At 43.4% G+C, this 22,655-nt stretch overlaps 2 protein-coding genes across 8 annotated transcripts; both read right to left on the bottom strand.

Moving 5' to 3' along the window:
- Window positions 1-978: 978 nt before the first annotated feature.
- On the bottom strand, window positions 979-8,822 carry LOC121626200 (coronin-2B-like). Of its 3 annotated transcripts, none has more exons than XM_041964532.1 (15): window positions 8,699-8,822; window positions 8,516-8,570; window positions 5,657-5,857; window positions 5,390-5,506; window positions 5,170-5,319; window positions 4,590-4,790; window positions 4,399-4,515; window positions 4,114-4,218; window positions 3,731-3,827; window positions 2,963-3,078; window positions 2,763-2,853; window positions 2,489-2,649; window positions 1,737-1,904; window positions 1,492-1,560; window positions 979-1,114 (listed from the first exon to the last, which is right to left on the bottom strand). In XM_041964532.1, the coding sequence occupies exons 3-15, from the start codon at window positions 5,855-5,857 to the stop codon at window positions 1,049-1,051; spliced, it is 1,659 nt and encodes a 552-aa protein (XP_041820466.1). In that variant the 5' UTR covers window positions 8,516-8,570; window positions 8,699-8,822; the 3' UTR covers window positions 979-1,048. The 3 variants fall into 3 exon arrangements, with proteins under 3 accessions (XP_041820466.1, XP_041820468.1, XP_041820469.1); XM_041964534.1 differs by having other exon boundaries at window positions 8,516-8,547; window positions 8,699-8,769; XM_041964535.1 differs by lacking the exons at window positions 8,516-8,570; window positions 8,699-8,822 and having other exon boundaries at window positions 5,657-5,866.
- Window positions 8,823-9,435: 613 nt separating this feature from the next.
- tec (tec protein tyrosine kinase) lies at window positions 9,436-22,646 on the bottom strand. 5 transcript variants are annotated; one of them, XM_041964527.1, is made up of 18 exons: window positions 22,520-22,646; window positions 19,621-19,824; window positions 19,060-19,185; window positions 18,553-18,634; window positions 17,892-18,020; window positions 16,870-16,922; window positions 16,555-16,772; window positions 15,845-15,910; window positions 15,549-15,603; window positions 15,200-15,282; window positions 14,699-14,832; window positions 13,974-14,048; window positions 12,987-13,158; window positions 12,480-12,696; window positions 12,119-12,183; window positions 11,895-12,013; window positions 11,543-11,700; window positions 9,436-10,713 (listed from the first exon to the last, which is right to left on the bottom strand). In XM_041964527.1, exons 2-18 carry the CDS (start codon window positions 19,756-19,758, stop codon window positions 10,630-10,632), a joined length of 1,974 nt encoding a protein of 657 aa, XP_041820461.1. In that variant the 5' UTR covers window positions 19,759-19,824; window positions 22,520-22,646; the 3' UTR covers window positions 9,436-10,629. The 5 variants fall into 5 exon arrangements, with proteins under 5 accessions (XP_041820461.1, XP_041820462.1, XP_041820463.1 ...); XM_041964528.1 differs by lacking the exon at window positions 22,520-22,646 and adding an exon at window positions 22,297-22,490; XM_041964529.1 differs by having other exon boundaries at window positions 9,437-10,713; window positions 16,555-16,769.
- Window positions 22,647-22,655: the final 9 nt, after the last annotated feature.

The raw sequence follows: 22,655 nt of genomic DNA, 5'->3' as shown, positions 1-22,655 counted from the left end.
TCCTTCCCTGGATGAATGGAGGGTTGCCTTAGAAAGGGCCTCAGGGCCTCAGATCTGCACATCACAATCAGTTTTTTACTCGTGAGATGGAAATAGGTGATCCAGTGTGGCGACCACTAACAGTTAGCAGAGGAACCATTATAGATTAATCAGCAATAATCACCAGTATTTGTATATTATTCAGATTGGTCCTTTTGCACAAGGACTAATACGTCTGCACTAACTATTAACTAAAGTTTGAATGCAGGGCTTTCATTTGTACCAGTGTGTTTCCTCGTCCACAGCCCAGTTTGGGCTGCATCAGAGTCAGAGTTATTGCCGCCCATCCTCTGGGAACCGTGAATACATCAAACTTGTGTTTCTGTCCTGTGATGTCCAGATGTGCTCTAAAATGTAAGGAGTCCTTCCTCGGCCCAACCTTCCACCAAGCTTCATGAAAATGGGGCCTGTAGTTTCTCTGTAATCCTGCAGACGAACCACCAAACCAAGCTGAAAACACCTCTTTGTTGGAGGATACTGGCAACTTACATTGACAGTCATGAATAACTGGTATAATGAAGAGTTAAGCGGCTGCAATCAGTATTTTTATAATGGTAGTTCAATATGTATCATCAGTGTCTGAAATTACCATGTGAAAGGTGTCTCTGGTGTGTTTCAGTGAGGTTCAGCTCCGAATGCAACTTTCCTGTTTTTGTTCGCTCTCACTGCTCATGGTGTTATTTTAGCTCGCTAAGCATTTAGCAGCTAAATGTTTCAGGTTCACCAAGTCATCTTAAAAAGTGGTGATATGTTGATTCTGCTGCCCCCAAGTGGCCAAAGAAATCAGTTGCAGGATTAAGTTCACTGCTCCAGTCAGCAGTGGTTGTCATAGTGACACCATTCAGCTGTTAATTGGTGGCCTAGCATGTGCCAGAGCTAATGACTCGTCCTGAACACAAACTCCACAACCACGGGAAGGTGTCAGCGCTGTTCCCTTTATTGGTTGGAACTGCTGAGTTGTTTGATTGGTTCAGTGTTGAAACAGCAGGCTGAGAGCTGATTGGTTGAATCAGAAGGTCGCCCTCATGTTGTTTCTGGTGTTTTTGATCTCCAGCTCCAGCTGAGTGATCCTCACCTGCACGACACAAACCGTCAGCGTGACTGGAATCCCCCAAAACACAAAGTCTACAGAACTCGTTAACTCTCTAATTACAATCAGAAACAACATTACTGTTTGATCACAGGGCCTTACGACGCCGTTACTGACACAACAAGCCTGTAGATGGCAGCATGTTGTGTTTCTGAGGAGATATTCAACCAACTGCCAATAAACTGACGTAAAAGAGAATGATGTCTGGTCTGATTGGTCCAAAAGGCTCGCCACATTTAGAGGAGACAAATGTTCAGCTAACTTATAACTGCAGTAAATATTTCATCTTTAGAAGTGTGTTGACTAATTGATATATATATATATATATATATGTGTGTGTGTGTGTTTGATTGAATACTAACTTCTTTGTGATTCAGTTGTTCTCTCAGGCCTCTAATCTCATCTTGCTGTCTGTAAAATGCTTGTAGGAGCTGAAAGAAAAAAATAATTTATTGGCTGGAAGAGGAGAAACTGCACATATTAATATCATTATTATTAATATTATAAAACCTTTCTTTAGTCCCACTGAGATAACAAAATGTCTTTTTCGTGGGAGCCGTGGCACAGATAGCAGCGGTACAAAATATCTGATGAATTGGCGCCTCACCTCGCTCTCGGTTGTAGGCGGCGGTCTCTCTGCAGGTTCACAGCAGTGTGGGGTGCAGCAGTACGTCCACAGCGGGATCTGGGTCTCATCGGGTTGCCACCCCGACAGATCGCTCACCTCTCTGGGGTATTTGGCGTCCTGGTAGGCCAGCTGCTCCTCAAGGAAGGCCTCAAGAGAGAAGATCAGCTGGTTTATACAGCAGCAGCAAAACCGAGCTGCGCAGAACTTCAGGCCACGTTCGGTTTACTGTAAAGACCTGAAGAATATTTTTGAGCTCTAGTTTGTTTTAACTTGTTCACTGAACTTCAGTGATTCTGTATTTCACTGTAACACTTCTGTTGTGCATTGGCTGAACACTCAGTATGAGATCAGTGGTCTCTAGGTTTGTTTTAGGTGCTTCCCTGCTTTACAGTAATATTGTGATCAGGTATATATTTCTGGTTAAATACAGTATAGTAACATGAATAAGAGGTGCACAGCTGGATTTTACATAAAGAAAATAAAAATAAAACCAGAGCCGCCTTCTGTGTTACCTAAAGTACATTATTCACAAACTGTCTCTGCTTGGATTGGATTGTTACAGCTACACTTTGCTACTTGTGCAGTGATAACAGAACGCTGATCATAGGTCAAGGACCTTGGGATTAAGACCATCTAAGATGTTTCCTTCCGGCAACCTCAATAAGTATCTCACTGTAACTGTATATTTTGGCATGGTTCAGTCTATGAGAACCAAATATACAGCATTCTACCTCTTCCATTAAGTCTAGGTCCATCCCGGTCACAGCACCAACAGCCGGACCCATCTGGAACCTCAGGGAGCTCAGCTGCCTCACTAACCCCTTCTCAGCAGGGGTTTCCGGGTAAGGGTTGGCTACTCGAGTCCCAGGCTTCAGGGACATCAGCACAGGGCCTGATGGAGATGTGTAAGACAGGTGGTTATGGTGGATCACTTAAGAGAAGCTAAAGGCGCGTATCTATCTTGTATCTGTCAACCATTTTGGCTCAAAGGCACTAATGCATCACCTCTGTCGATTCCCAACAGCCATTCCTGAGCCGTCATGGCTGCCTGGTTTCCAGCTGTCATTGGGTACAGATCCTCCTGGAACATACCTGACTGGAGGACACATGAAGACACTGAACTGCACACTTTCTGTCCTTTGCTTTCTTCCTCTCTGGATCATAAGTAGATGCAACATGATAGGACCTACGAGGTGAATCCTGACCTCTTTTCGTGGTACGATCATTGACAGCGGTTCCACCAGGTCTTTGATGGCAATCAGACGGTAAAATCGGAAAACCTCACAGGCGCTCACGTCCAGGCCGCGCTTTGGCATCACCCCTGAAGTGAGGTCAGAGGTCAAAGGACAGTTGGAGTTGGTGGTGCAGCATTTGGAAGCTTTGGGAGACTTTTTAACGCCTAAAAATGGAGAACTCTTGATCCTTTTTCTTATTAAGTATGACAGCTAGCTAAAGTTAGTCTGTTTTAAAATACCATTTAGAACAGTTAGCTAAACATGGTTCTTTCTAAACTAAGTATTGGTACATCTAACAAAGTTAGTCTTTCTAAATTAAATGAAGGGCTAGTTATAGTTTGTTCCCAATATTGGAACAGTTAACTAAGTCTGTCTTTATGTAAACTCAGTATTTGTACAGCTGGCATAGCGTGGTTTCAAAAATTAGCACAGATACTGGAAGCAAAAGTTAGTCCTTTTGGTGAAATTACAGCTAGTTTCAGTTATCTGAATAAGTGTTTGTGCAGCTAGCAAAGTTTTAGTAAGTATTGCTACAGCTAGCAGTATGGGAACACCTGGCAAGCTGAACTTCCAGATTTGGTGACCAATGATGATTTATGACCTTGTATCTAGCAACGGTAAAGCTAACTTTGTTGTTTATTTTGTGTTTCTGGAAGCTGTGAACAACTTGTGCTGCCAAACTCTATCTTCATGAACAGTCTGAGGTTTGACGAGTACAAACACAGCTGTGGATCTCACCGAGTCCTTTCTGTGGCAGCAGGGACCTGTACTCCGTCAGGAAGCTGATATAAGGTTTCTCAGTGCTCAGCTCGTAGTACCGGATGTTCCCGTCACCCTGAAGTACACAAATACATCACAACACTTAGGTGACCCATGAACTCCTGAATCTTGATTCTCTGTATCAAGGTATTAACTGCCAAGTTTGTCTGAGGCAGGCAGCATCAGTGTATTAAGGGAACTTAAGCCTGGTTCAGTTTTCCAGAGAAGACAAACATTTGTTGCATCAGCAACAAACTGAAACACTAAGAGAGTGACTGTCCTCAAACAAGCTTTATATGGTGAACTGAACCCAAAGAGCAAAGACTTCTGGGTAGATGTGGAATATGTGTGTGCTGGATGACCTTTCCAGCCAAGTAGAGCATGTGTGTGTCAGGGTCGTAGAACGGAAACAGAACTCCTGCAGATCCGTCCAGATCTTCTTCGTAGAGAGGCTCAGACAAGTCGTCCTGCACACAAATACGCCGATGCCGTGAGAAAGAGACACAGTATTTTAGATTCCTTCAATACCTGCTTAAAAAAACACTGGTGTGAAGGCTGAAACAGATTTGTTGGATTTAAGGAGGGGCTGAAATGTCTGGAGGTTGAGGTGAAACAGAAATATGTAGAGGTGTGTGTGTGTGTCTTACAGGGTCCCAGAGGACGATCTGTCTGTGGTTCCAGGGTGAACTGCCAGTGGACAGAAGCATCTTCAACCCTCCAATATATAAAACCTTACTGGCCCTGTGGGACTTACTGCTGGACACCTGCAGAGAAACCAGGAACATGATTACAAAGCTTAGACACACAAGGAGACGCAACCAGCACTTGAAAAACACACCTGTAGAATCTTCCCTGTCCGTGGGTCCAGGACTCGAACCCGTCTGTCTTTGGATGTGACTGCCAGCCTGCTGCCATCGCTGTTGAAGCTGACAGACAGCAGCAGCGTGTCAGACGGGTAGCAGTGGTAGACTGGCATCAGAACCACCCGGACCGGATACCTGAGCACAGCACCTACCTGGGACACATCCCAGAGGAAGACCTGGGGAAAAAGAAGGGACAAAGTCAGGGCTGTTTCTTTGGGTAACTTTAGCAACGCCTAAATACGCTCAGATGGTTCAGTCAGATGAAGTTATGTGCACTTTTTCACCTGCAGGATATCATTGTCTCAGTAATAGCAATATCTGAGATTCTACTTGTTAGCAAGATGCTAAGTGAACCCAATGGAAGCTCAGTTAGCCAAAAAGAATGTTGTCTAGAGGTTACATGTATGTTTTGGAGTACGTAGTGAACCAGGCAGCTGCTGCTGACTGGAACTGATTCTCAGCCCAAAACAGCTTGAAGTCCACATCCCTGAAACCAGACAAAATAAATGGACCGTAGCTGAAACAGATTTGCCACTAACCAATGAGGTGCCTGACCTTGTAGTCGTAGGCGGCGCTAAGAAGCAGGTTCTCAGCTGTCGGATGCCACTCAATAAGTCCCACCCTCCTGGAGTGACCAGTCAGAGTCTTCCGGGCCTTGGTGAGGTTCTGTTGGACGCCACAGACAGGGATGTCCCAGATCTTCACCTGTGAACACGCACACATGCTGGATTGTGTGTACTGTACACTAACCTAACCGTGAACTGGACGGACTTACAGTGCAGTCCTCTGAGCACGAGGCGATGCAGTGATCATCAAACGGGTTCCACTTGACGTCCAGGACCCTCCCACTGTGACCGCAGACCCTCGGGTGCTGCGGGTCCACCCTGCCTGTCTGAGACAGCAAGAAATCACAGAAATGATGATTCGCGCCAACTTAAATTCAGCTCCATTAGTAACTGCAGTACAGTCGAGTAGTGAGAACATAAAGTATATATAATATTTATTTTCCATATTTCTGATTTATTATTTGTGTGCTACACACATGATGGATGGGCAGGACTAAGAAGGACCCGCCCCCGGCACACTCAGTCACTACAGCGATGAAGCAGGGATTGGCTGAGCAGTAGTGGTTGTCATGGACGCTGCGTGTGATTGGCACCCCGTCGTAGCTGTGCTGCTTGGTGGACGGCTTCCCAAAAACATGGCGAAACTTTGAGCAGCGGAAAGATGAACGCCACGACATCTGGAGAACAGGAAGTAGCAGGAGAGGACATTTAAAGGTTTGTCAATACTTTATTAGCATCTGTACACAGAGACATAAGAAAAGTGACAAAGGCGGAAGGAATGGAAAAGTGTGTGTATGTGTGTGTGTGTGTGTGTCAGACCTACGTAATCTCATAATAGTGTTGTGGAACTTCAGCAGTCTAATCAATAATGCAATCAGATGTCATTATTGGCTTTCCAAATCTTATCAATAATAAATCAATTTCTTCAATAACTTCTTTGTCATTTATCCACACACACAGAGAGATAAATCCACCATCCAGAACAATTTGCTGGTGTTATTAAAGATTCATAAGTTACATACACACTTCCTGCTATTAGAAATTCCTCCTGACCTTTGACCATTACTGTGAACGGAACAGATCATCTTACTGCAGGGAGGAGGGAGGGGAGGAAGGAAGAATTGTTAAGAGTAAAGAAGAAAAGAAGCGAGACTTCAGATATCAGTTAATGTGAATATTAGCATAGCATGTTAGCTGAATAATTAATCTCTTACTGAAGAAAGAGTCTAGTTGTGTCTCCTTGTCATGTTTCAGATACCATTCAGTTCATTAAAGACACCTGTTTCTTTGAGTATTATTATAAGTGTATTTTATAGTAGAAGTAGTAATTATTATCGCATTAAGCAATAGAAGTTTAAACACACTGAAGTAGAAGTGTGTTTTACCGCCTGAATATTTTGCATCCATATCTGGGACTTATTAGCTGGAAAACACAGTGGGACCACAGCATGAAGCCTTATCCTCGTCCAAGTTCAATAAAAACTGACAATAATACCACAGAAACTGCATATTTTCATGTGTTATCTCAAATGATATATCTGGGCTCACTCAAAAAGGGCAATTTATTATATTTATTCACATAAATATGTATATTTATTTTCTTGTAATCTAAATATTGGCCATCTATATTCATATTTAAAGTATCTATACCTATATTTTGGTTATATATCTTTAAAATTAGGCCATTTACTGTATTTGCCATTTCAAATTGTGTGTAATATTCCTATTAGCACTGAAATCCTTGATTTGAGATGCTGGAGCCACTGAAGTGTCCGATCAGCGAGTTCAGATTTTCATTGGCAATTCAAAGCGTCTGTCATCTGCAAACTTGGCTGTGATTGGCTCCATATTCACGCAGCAGAAGAGAAGGAGGCCCTTCTGTTCAACTCAGACTGTTGTTGGCTTCTCTGGTTGTTATGCTTCACATGGCAGCTCATTATTGGTCAAGTGAGGTTTAATTTGAACTGAATAACTGGAGACAAGATGGCGCCCGTTTGTAGACATTTGAGGAGGTTATCATGGAGAAAACACAGAAAACGAGCACATTGCCTGCTAATTTGAAAGGAGAAAACATCTTTCTTTGGATTATTTACATGTTTTAGACTAAATATTTTTTTTGTAGTGGATCATCTGGACCTTTGTGGATGTTTCCAGACTATTTTTGTCGGAGTGTCATTGATCTGTGGATCACTGAGAGACGTCATTGGTGAGTTGCCTCAATTTTACGTCAATTTTAAAAACAGTTGTTTGTCTGCTGTTGGTGTTTATTGTGTGATCCTCCTGTTGTGATTGTATTCTGAAATGGTTTACATTAATGGATTCACAAGAATCTTAGCTTTCTAGCTGTGTTTAATATGAGTGCAAATGTGCTCTTGTGGCCCGCAGGCGGGTCATCTGAACATTAACTAAGTTATTTCCATAGAAGTAATATTTCAACAAATATGCTAATTCATGTTCTAGCTGATTGTAAGATGAGAAGATTGACAATGTTCTTGTATCTGTGCGCTAAATATGAATCTACAGCCAATAGCATCTTACCTTATCTTAGCTCAGAAATAGACCAGAAATTGGAGCAAACAGCCTGACTCAAATATTAATCAAATATCATCAAAATCCACCAACTAACATCTCTAAAGTTCACTAATATGTTGCATCTTGTTTGTTTCAAGACAAAATCAAGAATCAATATGAATCCCCCCTAAACAGGAAATTGGTCAAATTGTGAGTTTTACACTGATAGAATGATACTTGCAGTTTTACTGACTGAGCCACTGAGCCAGCCTGGCTGAGTTACTGAGCCAGGTAAGCTGTTTCCCCCTGTTTCCAGTCTTTATGCTATGCTAAGCTAAGCTAACAGGTTGTGCGCTGTAAATTCATATACGACTGACAGATATGAGAATTGTATAAATCTCCTCTTTGAACTCACAACCACAAAATGAATTAGCATCTTCTCCACATTGTTTTAATTTTTCCTTGTCAGTTTCCAGCCTGGAAAGTCTGACATCTGAGACCATCAGGCTGCTTCCATGGGTCACTTTGAGAGGAAATTAGAGGGAAAGTTTGAACTCTACTTACAGTGACTTGTAATCAAATAAAACATCCTTTCACTCAAGAAATAAATCTTGATGTTTTTCCTCATTATTTTATCTATATGTATGCTGTTTGTTGCTCTGAAACCCAGTTTGTCCATATGAGTTCTTCCCTCACTCTATTAAAGTAAATTAAATAAACGTTATCTCATCTCTCTCTTTCTGTGATCTCTCGACTGTTAACTTTCAAATGAAGGAGTCAAATTACCACAGAAGCTTAATATGAATGAAAGGATTTTGTCTTACCTCAGCTAGTCATGTAGAATCACTGAGTCCTCCTGCAAACAAGCGTCTGCTGTTACTGTTAATAAAACATATTATTAGGACCCTTATTATGAAGCCCACCCACACCACTATACCAACGACTGCTACTGCTGTGATACTTGTACACGTTTTCCTGGCAAAGTCCTACAAACAGTAATCCGCTACCTGGTGGTAAAAGTACAGCTGCTGCATCCTGCTGACTTCTGACTGCTGTGTGTGTGTGTTTTCACTTCTGATCCATGACGTCTCGCCGCTCCTTCAACATTAGCCGAGCTGTTTATGCATGGCTGCACACACACAAACACGCCTCTACATCTGACACTACCCACACACACACACACACACACACACACACACACACACACACACACACACAGTCGGGCTTCCATCACTTTAGAGGACATCAACTTACATTCATTTCCTTGAGACTAGCCTCCTTTCAATTTTCTTCTATTTGTAGTATTATTTCTAGGTCTTTTTTATTATTATGTTTTAAGTTTGAACCAAAGCAGAAGAGTTGACTGGTGAAATTGATCGGACTGGAGATTTCGGGGCTTCAGTGACTCCAGCAGCTGTTGGGGAGATCCAGGCCTTTAAACTTTAACATGTGCAACACCAGCAGCTGTCAGCTTTTGAGCTTCTCTGTGTTGATGTGTTGTGCTGGGGGCTGCAGTGAGAGCGATACTTGACAAACCACTATGTTGAAGCCAGTTCCAGATTCTATCAGAAGCTAAGCTAACGTTAGCCCCTCTGTTCTGCCCTCACTGAATTGAGAAAAATGATGCTCTAGAAACCCCAGCCAGTCTTAACCAAGATAGCATCACATTCGCTAATCGGCTAGTCCTCAACCTCAAAGTCTCTTATTGTGGAACGTTAAAACACGAAGAGGTATTTTTAACAGCCAAACAGAGTTATACTTGTATGATTAACAAATTCTTTTACTGTAAAACTTGTACTAACTAACTGTACAGTACAATACCAGAAAAACACTGTTTATTTACATGAATCAGCTGGTGGGGATGCTGACTTTTGGACGTGTTAGCTTTAGCCTCAGTCTTTAGCACATTTCCATGTGCTGTATGTAGCCATCAGGTGCGTAGTGAAGACCCCTCATTTTAAAACAAGTCCGCCGGAAACATAAGAAAAGTCAGTTGGCGACGTTGGTTTTAACCAACGCAGCTAGCTTAATGAGCTAGTTGCCTTTTCAAACAGCCAAATTTTTAGTGACTAGAAATGAGGAGCCTGGTTTTGTCTGAAATTAAGGACCAATTTTTTAAAAACTGAATGAGATCTAAGTTTTTTTTCTTTAATAAAACATTACGTAGTTAAGCTGTGAAGACCAGATCAGGGCTGGAGCGATTCTTTGTTGACAGGAACTCATATGTACTCATACAGTGCTTTTCATATCAATGTGCAGGCTGTGATGAAAACGACATGAAAACAGATTTGCACTGCAGCGACATCTGTCAGACGACGGACTGAAACAAACAGAAACAGACGCCGTGACCTGCTGAGAGTACTTGAACGTTACAGGAACAGTTCACACAGAGTCTGCAGGTCCACTGGAAGAAAACTCAAGCTTTATATTGTATGTTGATGATTGTGTGTTGTTCTTTAACACCGACAGGTCTCTGACTGAAGGATTTCATGTCCATGTCTGAGAGGAACCACCGAGGCAAACCCACAGACAGGTAGGCAAACTGGCGTGTTCACCACAAGAGCCTTTTGTGTGTTGTCTGCGTCGCTGTCAGCTGGTGTCCGATTCCTACGACAAAAACAAACAGTCGTCCTAAAACAGATCCAGCATGAGCAGCAAGTTGTGAAGGCAGCGTCAGTTTTCACAGCCGTCAGTCCGGCTGTTTCGGGTTGTAAGCTGTTCTGGTTGCCTGATGTGACAAAGCAATGTGATTGGTGGATGAGTGGACTGCAGTTGGTGTGATTGGTCTCTCCTGTCTATCTGATTGGTCAGCTCCAGACATGTGTCGTTGCGCCGTGTTCTCCATGTTGTCCGTTCTCTTGCCGTGGAGCAAGAGTTAGGGGCCAACATGGCCGCCACAGATGGCGTGAAGGGTGGTAGCAGCTCATTGGTCAGTTGATCAGTTTGGGGGAGGGGTGTCACCCTCCAGAGCGTTGGAGATCATCAGGCAGAGCTGAGAGAACGACGGACGCTCCTCTGGCCTCTGAAACGGAGAATGACCGAATTTAGAGGCAAATGTTTCAAGCTGTCCCTGAATGTGACGTTCAGAAGTGCAGCTGAGGTATTTAATTACATATTTGGGTGAAACGATTCATCAGTTTTCAGACCAACAACGTGAGAATCATCTGCTTCGATCATTTGTGGCAACTGCAAATAATGTTAATAACTGAAAGGTCCAGTGTGGAGGATTCAGTGGCACCTAGTGGTGAGCTTGTAAATTGCAACCAACTGAATATCTCTAGCCTCACCCTCCCTTTCCAAGCGGATAGTAGAACCTTCAGTGGCTGTGAAACTTGTGAAGGAGTCAGTGCTTGGTTTGTCCACTCTGGGCTACTGTAGAAAGATGGCGGTGCAACATGTTGCCTCTGTTCATATACAGAGCTCATTCTGAGGTGATGAAAACAACGATTCTTCTTCTTAGCTTATTAAACATTAAAGAAAACAAAACTGTGAGTATGATATTCCACTTCTGCTAATTGATCCCCTGAAATCCTCCACACTGGACCTTTAACTTATTAACCTGTATCATTGTACTAATATGTTAGCATCAGAGCTGTTTTTCACCATAGAAACAAGCTACCCCTAAAGCACAGAGTCAGCTAGCTGAGCTACAGCTAAGCTAACAATAGCCATCTCCAGTCAAAACTGGACAATGTGAAGGGATGAATGAAAGAAAGTCGGTTTAGAAAATAAAAATATCAGTGTTGTCAGTAAAAGAGCTGCTGACAGAGAAAGCTGAGGATGTTAACAGCACTTTGTACAGTATTTTACAATAAAACCAGAAACGCTGAGAGGTTTCTCACACTTCTCACCTCGTGCCAACAGAGATGCATGATGTCATAGATGGTGGGTGTGGCCATTTTGGGCCTGTAGAGGCGGTGACCCTTGGTTACCAAGGTAACAACCTCATGGTTCTGACTCTGTTCAAACGGCATCCGGCCCTCAGTGAAAACCTCCCACATCAACACACCTGGATACACACAAACAGGAGGAGCTCTGGTCAGTTTGTAGTTAATAAATAGTAAAATAGCTTAAAAGAAGATGCAAAGTTAAAACTACAGGAACAGCGCCCTCTTCCTGCAGTGTGGAGGCTGAGAGAGATGTGATCTTTGTACAGGATTTTCCTGAACTGACGCTGACGTGTCGATGTTGAAGTGAGCCTACCGTAGGACCACACGTCGGACTTGCTGCTGTATCTGCAGAAGTTAAAGACTTCAGGAGGCGACCACTTCACGGGAAACTTCGCACCCGATGAGCTGGTGTACTGGTCGTCTAACACGTATCTACAAATCGACATTTTAGCGTGACAAAGTGCAACCTTTCTACCTGCTGGCTCCAGAGAGAAGAGGGCGGAGAAACAAGCAGTGTGAATGTGATTAAATTCTTACCTGGCCATGCCGAAGTCCGACACCTTGACCACCAGAGAGTCGTTGACCAGACAGTTTCTGGCAGCCTGCAGAGGAGATGGAAGGAGGGAAGAGAGAGAAACAGGAAGGGAAGCAGACAAATGGAAGATTTTCAGTCAGTTTAAGCAGTGAAAAATCACAAGAAAAACCTTCAGCCATCATTGATGTTTTTTTTCTCGGATGGGATGTTAATGGCAAACAGCAGCTGGAACCAAACACAAGAAAAAAAAGTCAACCTGTTTTAAATTCAGGTTGAAGCTCCTGTGGTGGAAAAACAGCAACAGAATCCAGTCAGGATGAAAAAAAGAAGACCCACTGAAGACTGAGAGTTGGCTGCCGTTACCAGATCTCTGTGGATGAAGCCGTTGGCCTCCAGGTGCTCCATGCCCTCGCCGACGTCCTGGCAGATACTCAGCAAAGACCCCAGGCTGAAGCTGCCCCGCCGCTGCCTGAGGAAGTTCAGCAGGCAGCCGTGCTCCATGAACTCTGTGACGATGTAAATGGGCTTCTGCTGGCTGCAAACCCCATACAGCTGCACCAGCTTAGGGTGGGACAGTTTCCTGGATGAGAGAAAACAGATTACAGACGGGGCTGCACTGACAAGTATTCTCCTATTCAGTACTTCTCAGTCAGAAATAAAAACTGCAGTTTAACTTTTGGAGCGTCAGTACTGTGCTGACTTACCTGCTCCACTCGTCACCTTAATTTACTGCTTTACATTCGAAACATGACTTCATCATTTAATTACAGGCCACCGCAGTTCCACTCTTCTCCAGTAGAGTGCAGCAGAGGTCAAACATGGATATGGAATTTCTCATTTTTTTCTTCATAAGCCCCTCCCCCTGCTTACATCATGACCTTGGCCTCCTCGATGAAGTCCTCCTCATACATGGCTCCCTCTCTGATGGCCTTGATGGCCACTTTGTGCTGAGCCCTCCACTTGCCGAGCCTCACCTGACCGAACTGACCGCTGCCCAGCTCCTTCATGAAGGTCAGCTCACTGGGGTTGATCTCCCACTTCTCTGGAGGGGCAGTAAACAGAGAGGTGTGTTCATGGAGGAGCAGACTTTTGCTCCACCTGCCAGTCAAGTTACAGTTTACCTCCATGTCTCTTCAGACTCATCTAATATATGAAGACTCTGAAGGAGTTTAATTGAAGCTATTCAGTGTATTTGTTGGTTAAATGGACGTTTTCACTATATTGACATGTGTGACTCCAGTGAATAACGTCCACTGAGAAACATGCTGTCTTCAATTCGAGACTATTTTTCCAGAGGACGACAGAGGACTGACAGAGCTTCATCACATGTTGCAACAAGATATGGACTCTGCCTCAAAGAAGCTACAGTCTGTAAAACATGGAGGTTTCACACACGTGTTTAAGGTGCAGCTCAGAAGATCTAAACCTTCAGCTCAGTTTCAAGATTGAAGTCACCAATTCAGGATCTGACCAAACGTGAAGTATGGTCACAATCTGCCTGCTCCTGAGTGATGCTGCTGAATAACAGACAGAAAAGACTTTCTGCACAACATGATGATGTCCTTTGACCTTTTACACATAACATGTCTTCACTTCATCATTTTATCCTCTGAGACATTTGGGTCATAATTAGCATCTGAATTCTTGAGTTATTGCCAAAAATGTGTTTTGTCAGGTCACAGCGACCTTTGACCTTTGACCGCCAAACTCTAATCAGTTCATCCTCGAGTCAAAGTGAACGTTTGAGCCAGATTTGAAGAAATTCCCTCAAAGCGTTCCTGAGAGATCTCGTTCGTGAGGAAACATGACGGTTTTGTCCGCGGCTGTCGCCGGCGTGCAGGTGTAGGTGGGTCTCACCGTAGCTGAAGCCGGCGGTGGACGGAGCGGACTTGTCCTGCTTCCCTACAGGATACCTCAACCTGGCAACCAGACCTGACAGACAGATGACGGGAAGGAGAGAGCTTCATGTATCCACCGTAACAATGTGAAGCATACCGTAACGGCTCAGTGGTTACTCATCCTCTGCACTAGCTGCTTGTTTATTTTACAACATCAAACAAAATGTCACCACGACTGGAGGAAGCTGAAGTGTCTCTTTCTTTCATCATAGCGCTGAACATTTATCATAGCAGGAAGCATCCAGAAGCAGCGGCTACCATGACGAAATCATAAGGCTTGTTTTTTAAGCAGTGGCGTGGTGCACCACTTTGGTTCAGACGTTCATGAATTTCACTAACTTTTCATGTAGCGCCATCATCTGTTCAAAATTTCAGGTTATTTCGCAAAACTAATGACATTCCCATCACACTCAGCTGGGGTTTGTGTTTAGGACAATTTAGCAAATGTTAGCATGCTAGCAATCTAAATGAAGATGGTGGACATGTTAAACATTATACCTGCTAATATGTTAGCATTGTCATGACGAGCATGCCGATGTTAGCATTTAGCTCAACGAACGGCTGTGCCTCACAGAGCTGCTAGCGTGGCTGCAGAATTTTGCTAACATCTCGATAGCTACCAGGCTAGTTTGAGATGCACACAGGTCTGAACAGATGCAGCAGGTACCGGGATGTGTCGTCTACCTGCTGCGTTGTGTTTGTGGTACTCGATCAGGTCGGGGATGGAGCTAAACAGGTGTTTCTCAGCCAGGTAAAACTGTTGAGGCGAGCCTTGTGTCCGCTTGATGTGGTAATGTTTTATAGCTGCACCTCCGTCCCTACAAACACAAAATTCAAACTCAAAAAGGCTTTTATGACTAAAACTTGACTTCAGTTCATGAGGACGTGCAGACCGTCTTAAAGGACCAGCTTTAGTTTTACAAACTAAATGTACTTTACTTTCGTATAGAACTCACTGGCTTCCATTACCGTTAAGTTCATGGTATGAACATTTCTCATATCATTCTGCACATACAGCTGCAATAATACACAAAAATAATGCAACATTGCATATTTCCTGTTTGTGGTTTCAAGAACCTATTAATATATTTTGTTAGCAATAAACGTCTGCCTGTAAAACAAACATACTAAACCTGAAAGTGTAAAAACTGCTTGTTTTAGCTCATCGCAACGTGGCGTCTTTACCCTGCAGCAGACTTGGCATACAGAGACACCGTGTAGGTTCCTGCAGTGCTGGAGTCTCTGACGATGAAGGCTCCTTCTTTGTCCTGCAGGGGGCGACACAGAGACACACAGAGTTTTATGTCCTGTGTTCATTTAGGCTTTCTGTGATTTTAATTAAAGTATTCTGGATGCATTTTACATCTGTCAGAGTTGACCTGAGGCTTTTCTGTATTTAAAGCAGCAGCTTCGTTTTGGATAATTTTAAGAGGACAAGAAAAAAATAACAGGAAGAGTTTGTTCAATGACGAGTCGAGGGAGTGAAAGACGGACTAAACAGAAAGTAAAGAGATGTTTCCAGACAAAGACTCACCTCCTTCCTCAGCAGCTCCTCCGCCTTGTTCCTGTTGACTTGTTTACTGTACCAGCTAGAACAAAAAAACACGTCTGTAACAGCGATATCTTAACGTTTAATGAAACGTTCTTAGGCTCTTTAGACTGAATCCAAACTGAACACAGAGCTCCCATCATCTGTGAGCAAAATACATGAAGAGCTTCCAGATAAATATGGTGCATTTGTGCTGCAGAGAATATGAAGTGCACCTCAGTCCACAGACTGTCGGACAGTTGACTGCTGTTGATTTACTGTGAAATGATTAACAAACTCACACAAACTGCACCAGGTTTCCGGATTTCTTCTCCGTGACGTAGTTACTTGGGATGTAGCCTTCCTCGCTGTAAAAGAGACAAATACACAAGTCACGAATATAAACAATAATTAAACTGAGAGTAGCTGCAACAACCAGCGACACTGAACGCTCAACCAAGTCCAGTCCGCCAGTCCGGAGCCTGTAAAGGCACCCCGTGGAGGCACTGTGGTTTTTATGAGCGTGGACAAGTTACTGACCTCCAGGTGGCAGTAATGCACGAAGCTGTGCAGCAAAGGCAGTGAGGAAGAATGCTTACAAACCAAAGCACGTTTCTGACAAAAAGTCTGAGATCGACTCGTCCATCAGACCTTTGTACTTACACGAAAACTCCACAGAGCGCCTTTAACTGCTCATTAATCAATAAAAAAGAGTTTTTAATGTAATGCTAACACGCTCACAGCGACAATGCTAACATGCAGATGTTCAGCAGGTTCACCATCCAACTTTAAGTAGCTAGCATGCTAGCACTCATTATACAGCTGAGGCTGATTTCACAGCGAACCGTCCGATAAGTAGATCACTGAGACTCAACAACTGTCCAATCAGTGCTGCCGAGACATGTGATGGACCCAGCGAGCGGCAGACCTGAAGACCGTCTCCTCTGGACTGAAGACACGACGTTTTGTCGATCAGACTCTAAATAAAAGCACATGAAGAAGTGACACTGACCCGTACTCATTGCGCGCCTTGTACCAGTTCACGTCGCACTTCTCCAGGATGACGTACTCGCCTCCCTTGACCAGACTCAGGTCGTGTGGCTCCGCCCCCGGGAAGTCGTACAGCGCCACCACCATCTCCTCCTCCTCCTCATCATCATCGTCGTCGTCCTCTCCATCGTCATCATCATCATCAGTGACCGGAGGAAGTGGAGGAGGAGGCCGCCGCTGCTGGACGAAGAGCAGGAGGAGGAAATACTTGTGGCTGGTCGATATGTTAATCATACGTGTGTGTGTGTGTGTGTGTGTGTGTGTGTGTGTGTGTTACCCGATCGTTTTTACGTTCCTCTCCAGGAATCGGAGGTAAAGGTTTTCTGGAAACTAGAAAAGAGGAACAGAAAGTTTGAACACTTTCTTTTTCATCTTCTTTTCTGCTGTTTGGTCGCTGTGACCTCTGACCTTTGACCTTTGACCTCTCTCTGCTGGCTGCTGGCAATATTGTGTAATGTTGGTGACCAAGAAGTGAAGCTTATCGTAGTGTTGCAGCAGTCGCAGGTCAGTGTGAATGAATCAGTTAACGGCTTGAATTTAACATTAGCAGCGTGACTTCCTGTTTTTCTGCTGCGCTTGGTGGATCAAGTGTTTCAGGTTCTACGCTGCAAAAAATGTCCATGTTAAAGGACCAACACGTAATATTTTAACATCAGTATTTTACAGACTCTGCTGTCTCTGCATGTTCTGATACATTTTCCTCAAAGCAAGGAACTTTATATTACAGCTGATAAAGTACATTTACCCAAATACTCCAAGTACTGCCCCTTACTTCATGTACATACAACTCTGATATGCTTTACTTGAGTTTTTCCATTTCTGCTTTTCCTTCACTACTTCTGTACACTATGACTTCACGTTCACTGTCACTTTTCTGTTTTCAGACTTAATCACATTTATCTGACTAGCTGGTTACTTACTATAAATACTATATGTACTACACTCTATGCCTGAGGTAGTGGAGCTTTAACTGTCCAAAAACATGTAAACTAGTGAGGCTTCAGCACTGTTATATATATCTATATAATTTAGACGGTGTAACAGCACCCAGATTACTACGAAAAGGGACTGATCCATACTCTGTGTGTGACGCCTAAGAACCAAAACTATGAGCTAAAAGAGGCTAAAAAGCTCTATAGAGCTATAGAGTTGATGTTGGATTAAATGTTACTGTAAAAAACGTCAGTCAGGTAAAGTTTGGAAGTATTTTTACAGTATTATTACACTGTGGTATTGATTGTTTACTGTTCTGACCTCCTGTAAAGTGATCAGTAATGCGCTTCGGGTCGTGTTTCTTACTGTCTCCAAAGAGGTTGTACTCCGAGCAGCCGGGAGCCTGTTTTTCCGCCTGGCGACAGCAGAGCCACGAGCCTTCCTGCCAGAACTGAGGGTGAAACTTGGTCAGGACCGCAGGGTTGTCTTTGATCTCTGCAGACAGAAACGAGGTCAGTTGTGACTGGGAATTTATATTCGGAAATAACCTTTTTCATCCACCACCCCCCCCCGCCATTTTAAAACGAACCGGCTTAATATTTAAGAAGAAATTTAGTGAACGAGTCTGAAATCACTTCAACACAAATGTGTTGAGATAGCCGTTAGCAGCTGCTGTCTGCAGAGCATCTGTGCACGTAACAAATCAACTAAACGTGCAGAGGCTGAACGGCGAGGGGAATCTTTCGCCTCAGACCCCTTCTCACCTGTCTGAACGCCACGTCTCAGTTGAAATGTCACGGACAGAAGGTGTGCATGTGAGCGTTCACAAGCAGTGGAAACAGCAGGGGCAGCCGGGAGGTCTGACCCACGTGTGAAAACCAGTTTCAGACGTGTGGTTTAAAGTGTCAAAGCATCTTTCCAAGAGTGCAGATCAGAAAATGTGAGTGTGATGCTTCACATTTACATCTGTGCACGCTCCTCCGCTCTTTTCTTCCAGAGAGTAACTGAGAACAGAAGTGAGACTGACCCTCTTTGAGGCTCTGGACCCAGAGGCTTCTGCTGTCGTGACTCGGAGCGAATACGTAGAGGGTGTTGGTATCGTACACCACCTGGACACAAACACACAGATGAACGTTAGAGGTGAGGTTTGTGTGTGACGTGCAGTGAAGATACCTGCAGCGTTTCACAGCTTAAACGTGCTCTGTGTGGCGTTTTACATCTCTGAAGTCACATGAATTCTCCCACTCCGGTTTGTTGTGATCTGTTGTCTGTACGTCCTGCAAACAGGAGCTGCTAGCAGCTAACTCAGCATACATTTAATTCGGCAAAACGTAAACAAGTAGCAGCTAAAATAGCTCAAACTGTAGCCTGCAGCTAACTAATTGAATCCAAGGCAACATTATACTTGGATATACACTGTGAACACTGCCCAGTGCATCATGGGAACAGTAGTTCCAACCCCTGAAAGGGAAGTAAGACGCAGATTCACAGCAGCACACTGAGCAGCTCTCCACGCAGGAGAACGTCACACTACCTGGAAGGGGTATTTGTTCTGGCAGGGGATGATCCCTCCTCCGTTCTTGACGATCTCGGCACACCTGATGCGGCTCAGCTCGATCGAGCCTCTCCTGAACTTCTTCTGTTGGAGGAGACAACACGTCTGAGGGCGAAGCAGAATTCGCTGCAGTTTATCAGATCAGATGTGGTTTTTGACGAGAAACCTAAAACACACTGAGATTTCCTTCAGCAGTGGATGTGACCTGATTATCGCTGTGATAACAGACTCGTGGCTGTCGGGCTCTTACTGTGAGAATAAAATGAAAATTCAGACTAAACTAAAACAGGTTTTTTCACAACATGTGAACTCGGATTCATCTTAAACTTAAACTTAAATTTTCACTTTCCACTATTTTTACTGAAAGGAACAGCTTGGCGTTTTTTCATAGAGTGAGATGATTGATACACTTTCTGTGCAGTAAATATGACGCAGCAGCTGGTTAGCTTAGCATATCAATAAAGCATACCTGAATTTGAACTGAATTACTCAGACTAACCCTGAACTGGAAGGTAAATAAAAAGAACTGAGATAGACGACCTCGGCTCTCCCGTCGTAGTACGTCAGCCGGCTCTTTGTGAGGACAAACAGTCTCTCCTTGTAGTTCAGCGGCGACGTCCTCTTCTTCTGCTGCGAACGCTTGATGAGCGTCTCCTCCAATAGCAGCTCGGCACTCATCCTGGCCCCGCCCACGGCCTCAGCCCATTGGTGGATGTCGTCAGAATGAGGCAGGCCGGAGCTGAGCTGAGGAGAGACGCGCAGGTTTTAATTTTAGCCACATTTTAGTGTCTTTCAGCAGAATTTCGGTCGTCTGGCTCAACACTTTATTGCTTTGGTTGACTCACGCGGCTCTCATTGGCTTCAGGAGTTGGTGGAGAACAAACCCAAAGCTAACCAGAGCGAATGTTTTTGAACATACAGTATGAAACTCTGTTAAACTGGTTTATTTTGCTGTCTGCTACTTGCTGGGTCAGGCTTTGCCCGTTTCTGGTTTTAGAAAGCAGAAGTTGATGTTCCAGAATGACATCCAGGTATTTTTGGCATATTGCAGATTTTGAATGCTACATGCTACATTTTGGCCAAGTCAATACAAACTGCTAGTAGTCCTCATGAAAAACAGCGCCCTCTTCCTGTGCTGCGATCCAGCAGGTCTCTGAGGGGTTGGAGGGTTTGGTGGTGATGTTGACATGTGATGTTGGCTCAATGTGTTATTTTTCTCTATTTGTGTGTGTTGATTTTCTGCATCTTACAGAGTAATATTTATTTTCTCTCTCAGCTAAAACTAGTTACGGACTGATTACTAGGCGAGGAGTAAGTCATTAGTTTTTGCTTATTGATTATGAGCTGGAATGCTGGAACAGGTTTGAGAAGGAAATGACTGAAAGGATTCGAGATAAAGATGAAACACTGTTTACAAAGACTCGCAAAGGAAGTAAACGACATACAGACTCTCATAGAGAGGTGGAAGAGGTACTCAGCTCCTTTACTCAAGTAAACACCCAGCATTCGAAACCTTACTGAAGTAACAGTATGTAAGTATTAGCAGCTAAATCTACACAGTACAGTGATGCTGTAGCAGTAAAATGTTGCTGTCAGTGTTTTTCTATCATATCTGATGTTTGTGGATTAATATTCCTGCTGCATTAATGCTGCATTTTACTGCTGCAGATGTTTCAGGTTGAGCTCATTTGAACTACTTTAAATACTGTTGGCTGGTTTAATCTACAGCGATGCTTTTTAAACAGTTTATGTAGCTGAAGAAGGACGAGAATTTTCTCAAGGCGTGAAGGAAAACTTCATCCTTCAGTTTATCACAAACATCTGGAGATACGAGCTTTTCACTGGACAGGAAGGGTGTGGAAAACTATAATCTGAAAAGTAATCTGGTAACTAAAGCTGTCAGACAGATGTAGTGGAGTAAAAAAGCACAATATGAAGCCTAATTAGATATGATGGAGTAGAAGTATAGAGTAAAAAAAAGTAAATACTCAAGTAAAGTGCAAGTACCTCTAACTTGTACTTGATCACAGTTCTTCAGTAAATACACCACTGGTCTTATGCAGTACAAACTGACAGATGTATGATTCAATGAGGTTACAGGTTTCAAATACATGTACTACTGTATACTGTGTACTAATACTATTTACAACTGCTTCATCACAGAACAAAGAATAAATATAACATGAAATGAAAATGTTTTACAGATTTTTGTCTCAATGTAATAAAAGTATCGACACCAAAACAATCTTTTTTCATGCAGTTTGAGGAATATAAACAGGCTTTTATTTTTACTTTTTCATGTGAACAAACTGTCGAGCTGCTCGATATGATTTTAAATTACTCAGATCAGGAAATATCAGATTAAAGGTTAGGCAAACAAACCTACTCTGTGCCCGACACGTTTCTTTGTGAAATGTGTGTGCTGGTTTATTTAACATAGACCAGACACATTCATGGATGTTGCTAAAAATGCAGCAGAGTGAACCAAGATGCTGTTTTTCATCTGTTGGTCGTTTTGAGCTTTGATCACCAGCTGTCAAAAACCATTACATCTGAGTTGCTCGTATTGCCTTTATTCATTGTTAACTATGATGCGTTCACAGATGTTCATCTCATAAAAAGTAATCCCTGTGAAAATACTTATTTAATTACTCCACTACATTTATTTGACGTGTGCAGTTAGTTTAATAGAAAATAAACATCAGTATTATGTATGTATTATTATGGTTGAAACTTCTCTTGCTGTATGTAAAGTAGCTGAAATTAGCTTCAGCTTCACCAGCTGCAACATTAACACGATGAACACATTAATCAATCAATAATTATAATCCAGAGACGTGAAGTATATTATTATGAAATTATGATAACTTACTTTTCATTCTTCAAGCAACTTTGTTGATACACTTACATACTTGTACTAAACGTTACAACACAAACACAGTTTGCGAGCAGCACAGTACTTCTACACTTCTTCAACCTCTGCAAAACACTTTATCGGCATTTTAACGCGTCGTCCGTGTTTCCGACAGAACGTGAACGCAGCAGAAGGAAGCAAAAACATGCCCGGGCGCACCGTGCACCTGTTCACAGGTAAATTAACTTCATTTCAGCGTGATTGTCGTGATAAAAACACACATTTATCAAACGAAGGACGAGAAGATTGATGAAGTGCGTTAGGACAGAATCACGGGGTGTCAGTGAGACACTTTGACCTACTTCAGCTCGTTTCCTCCTCCTCTTCTGTCGCGAGGAGACAGTAAAACTTCACAACTTGTCCTTTTTCTGTCTGTCTCAGATGATTTGATGTCTCACAGGGTGAATTCAGTAAACTGAAGCTCTCTGTCGTTTCAGTCAGACTTGACGCTCCGCCGGTTTCTCTGCGGCGGCCGCGCAGTTGAAACAGCGGAAAGAAATAAAGTCAGTCAAGTGTTCGTCTCACCTTCAGTCCACATTCTGCAGGTGTCTCCAGGTGTCTCCAGGTGTTTCCAGGTGTCGCACAGCGCAGCGCGTCCGACTCCCGGGACGCTGTGTGAGAGAGGAGCGGGATTCAGGAAGTGAAGAGAGGGAGGCGGACA

The sequence above is a fragment of the Chelmon rostratus genome, chromosome 23 (assembly GCF_017976325.1).
Source record: "Chelmon rostratus isolate fCheRos1 chromosome 23, fCheRos1.pri, whole genome shotgun sequence".
Taxonomy (NCBI): Eukaryota; Metazoa; Chordata; class Actinopteri; order Chaetodontiformes; family Chaetodontidae; genus Chelmon; species Chelmon rostratus.
The sequence above is the reverse complement of the archived record's forward strand: the minus strand, read 5'-3'. Positions and strand labels throughout refer to the sequence as shown.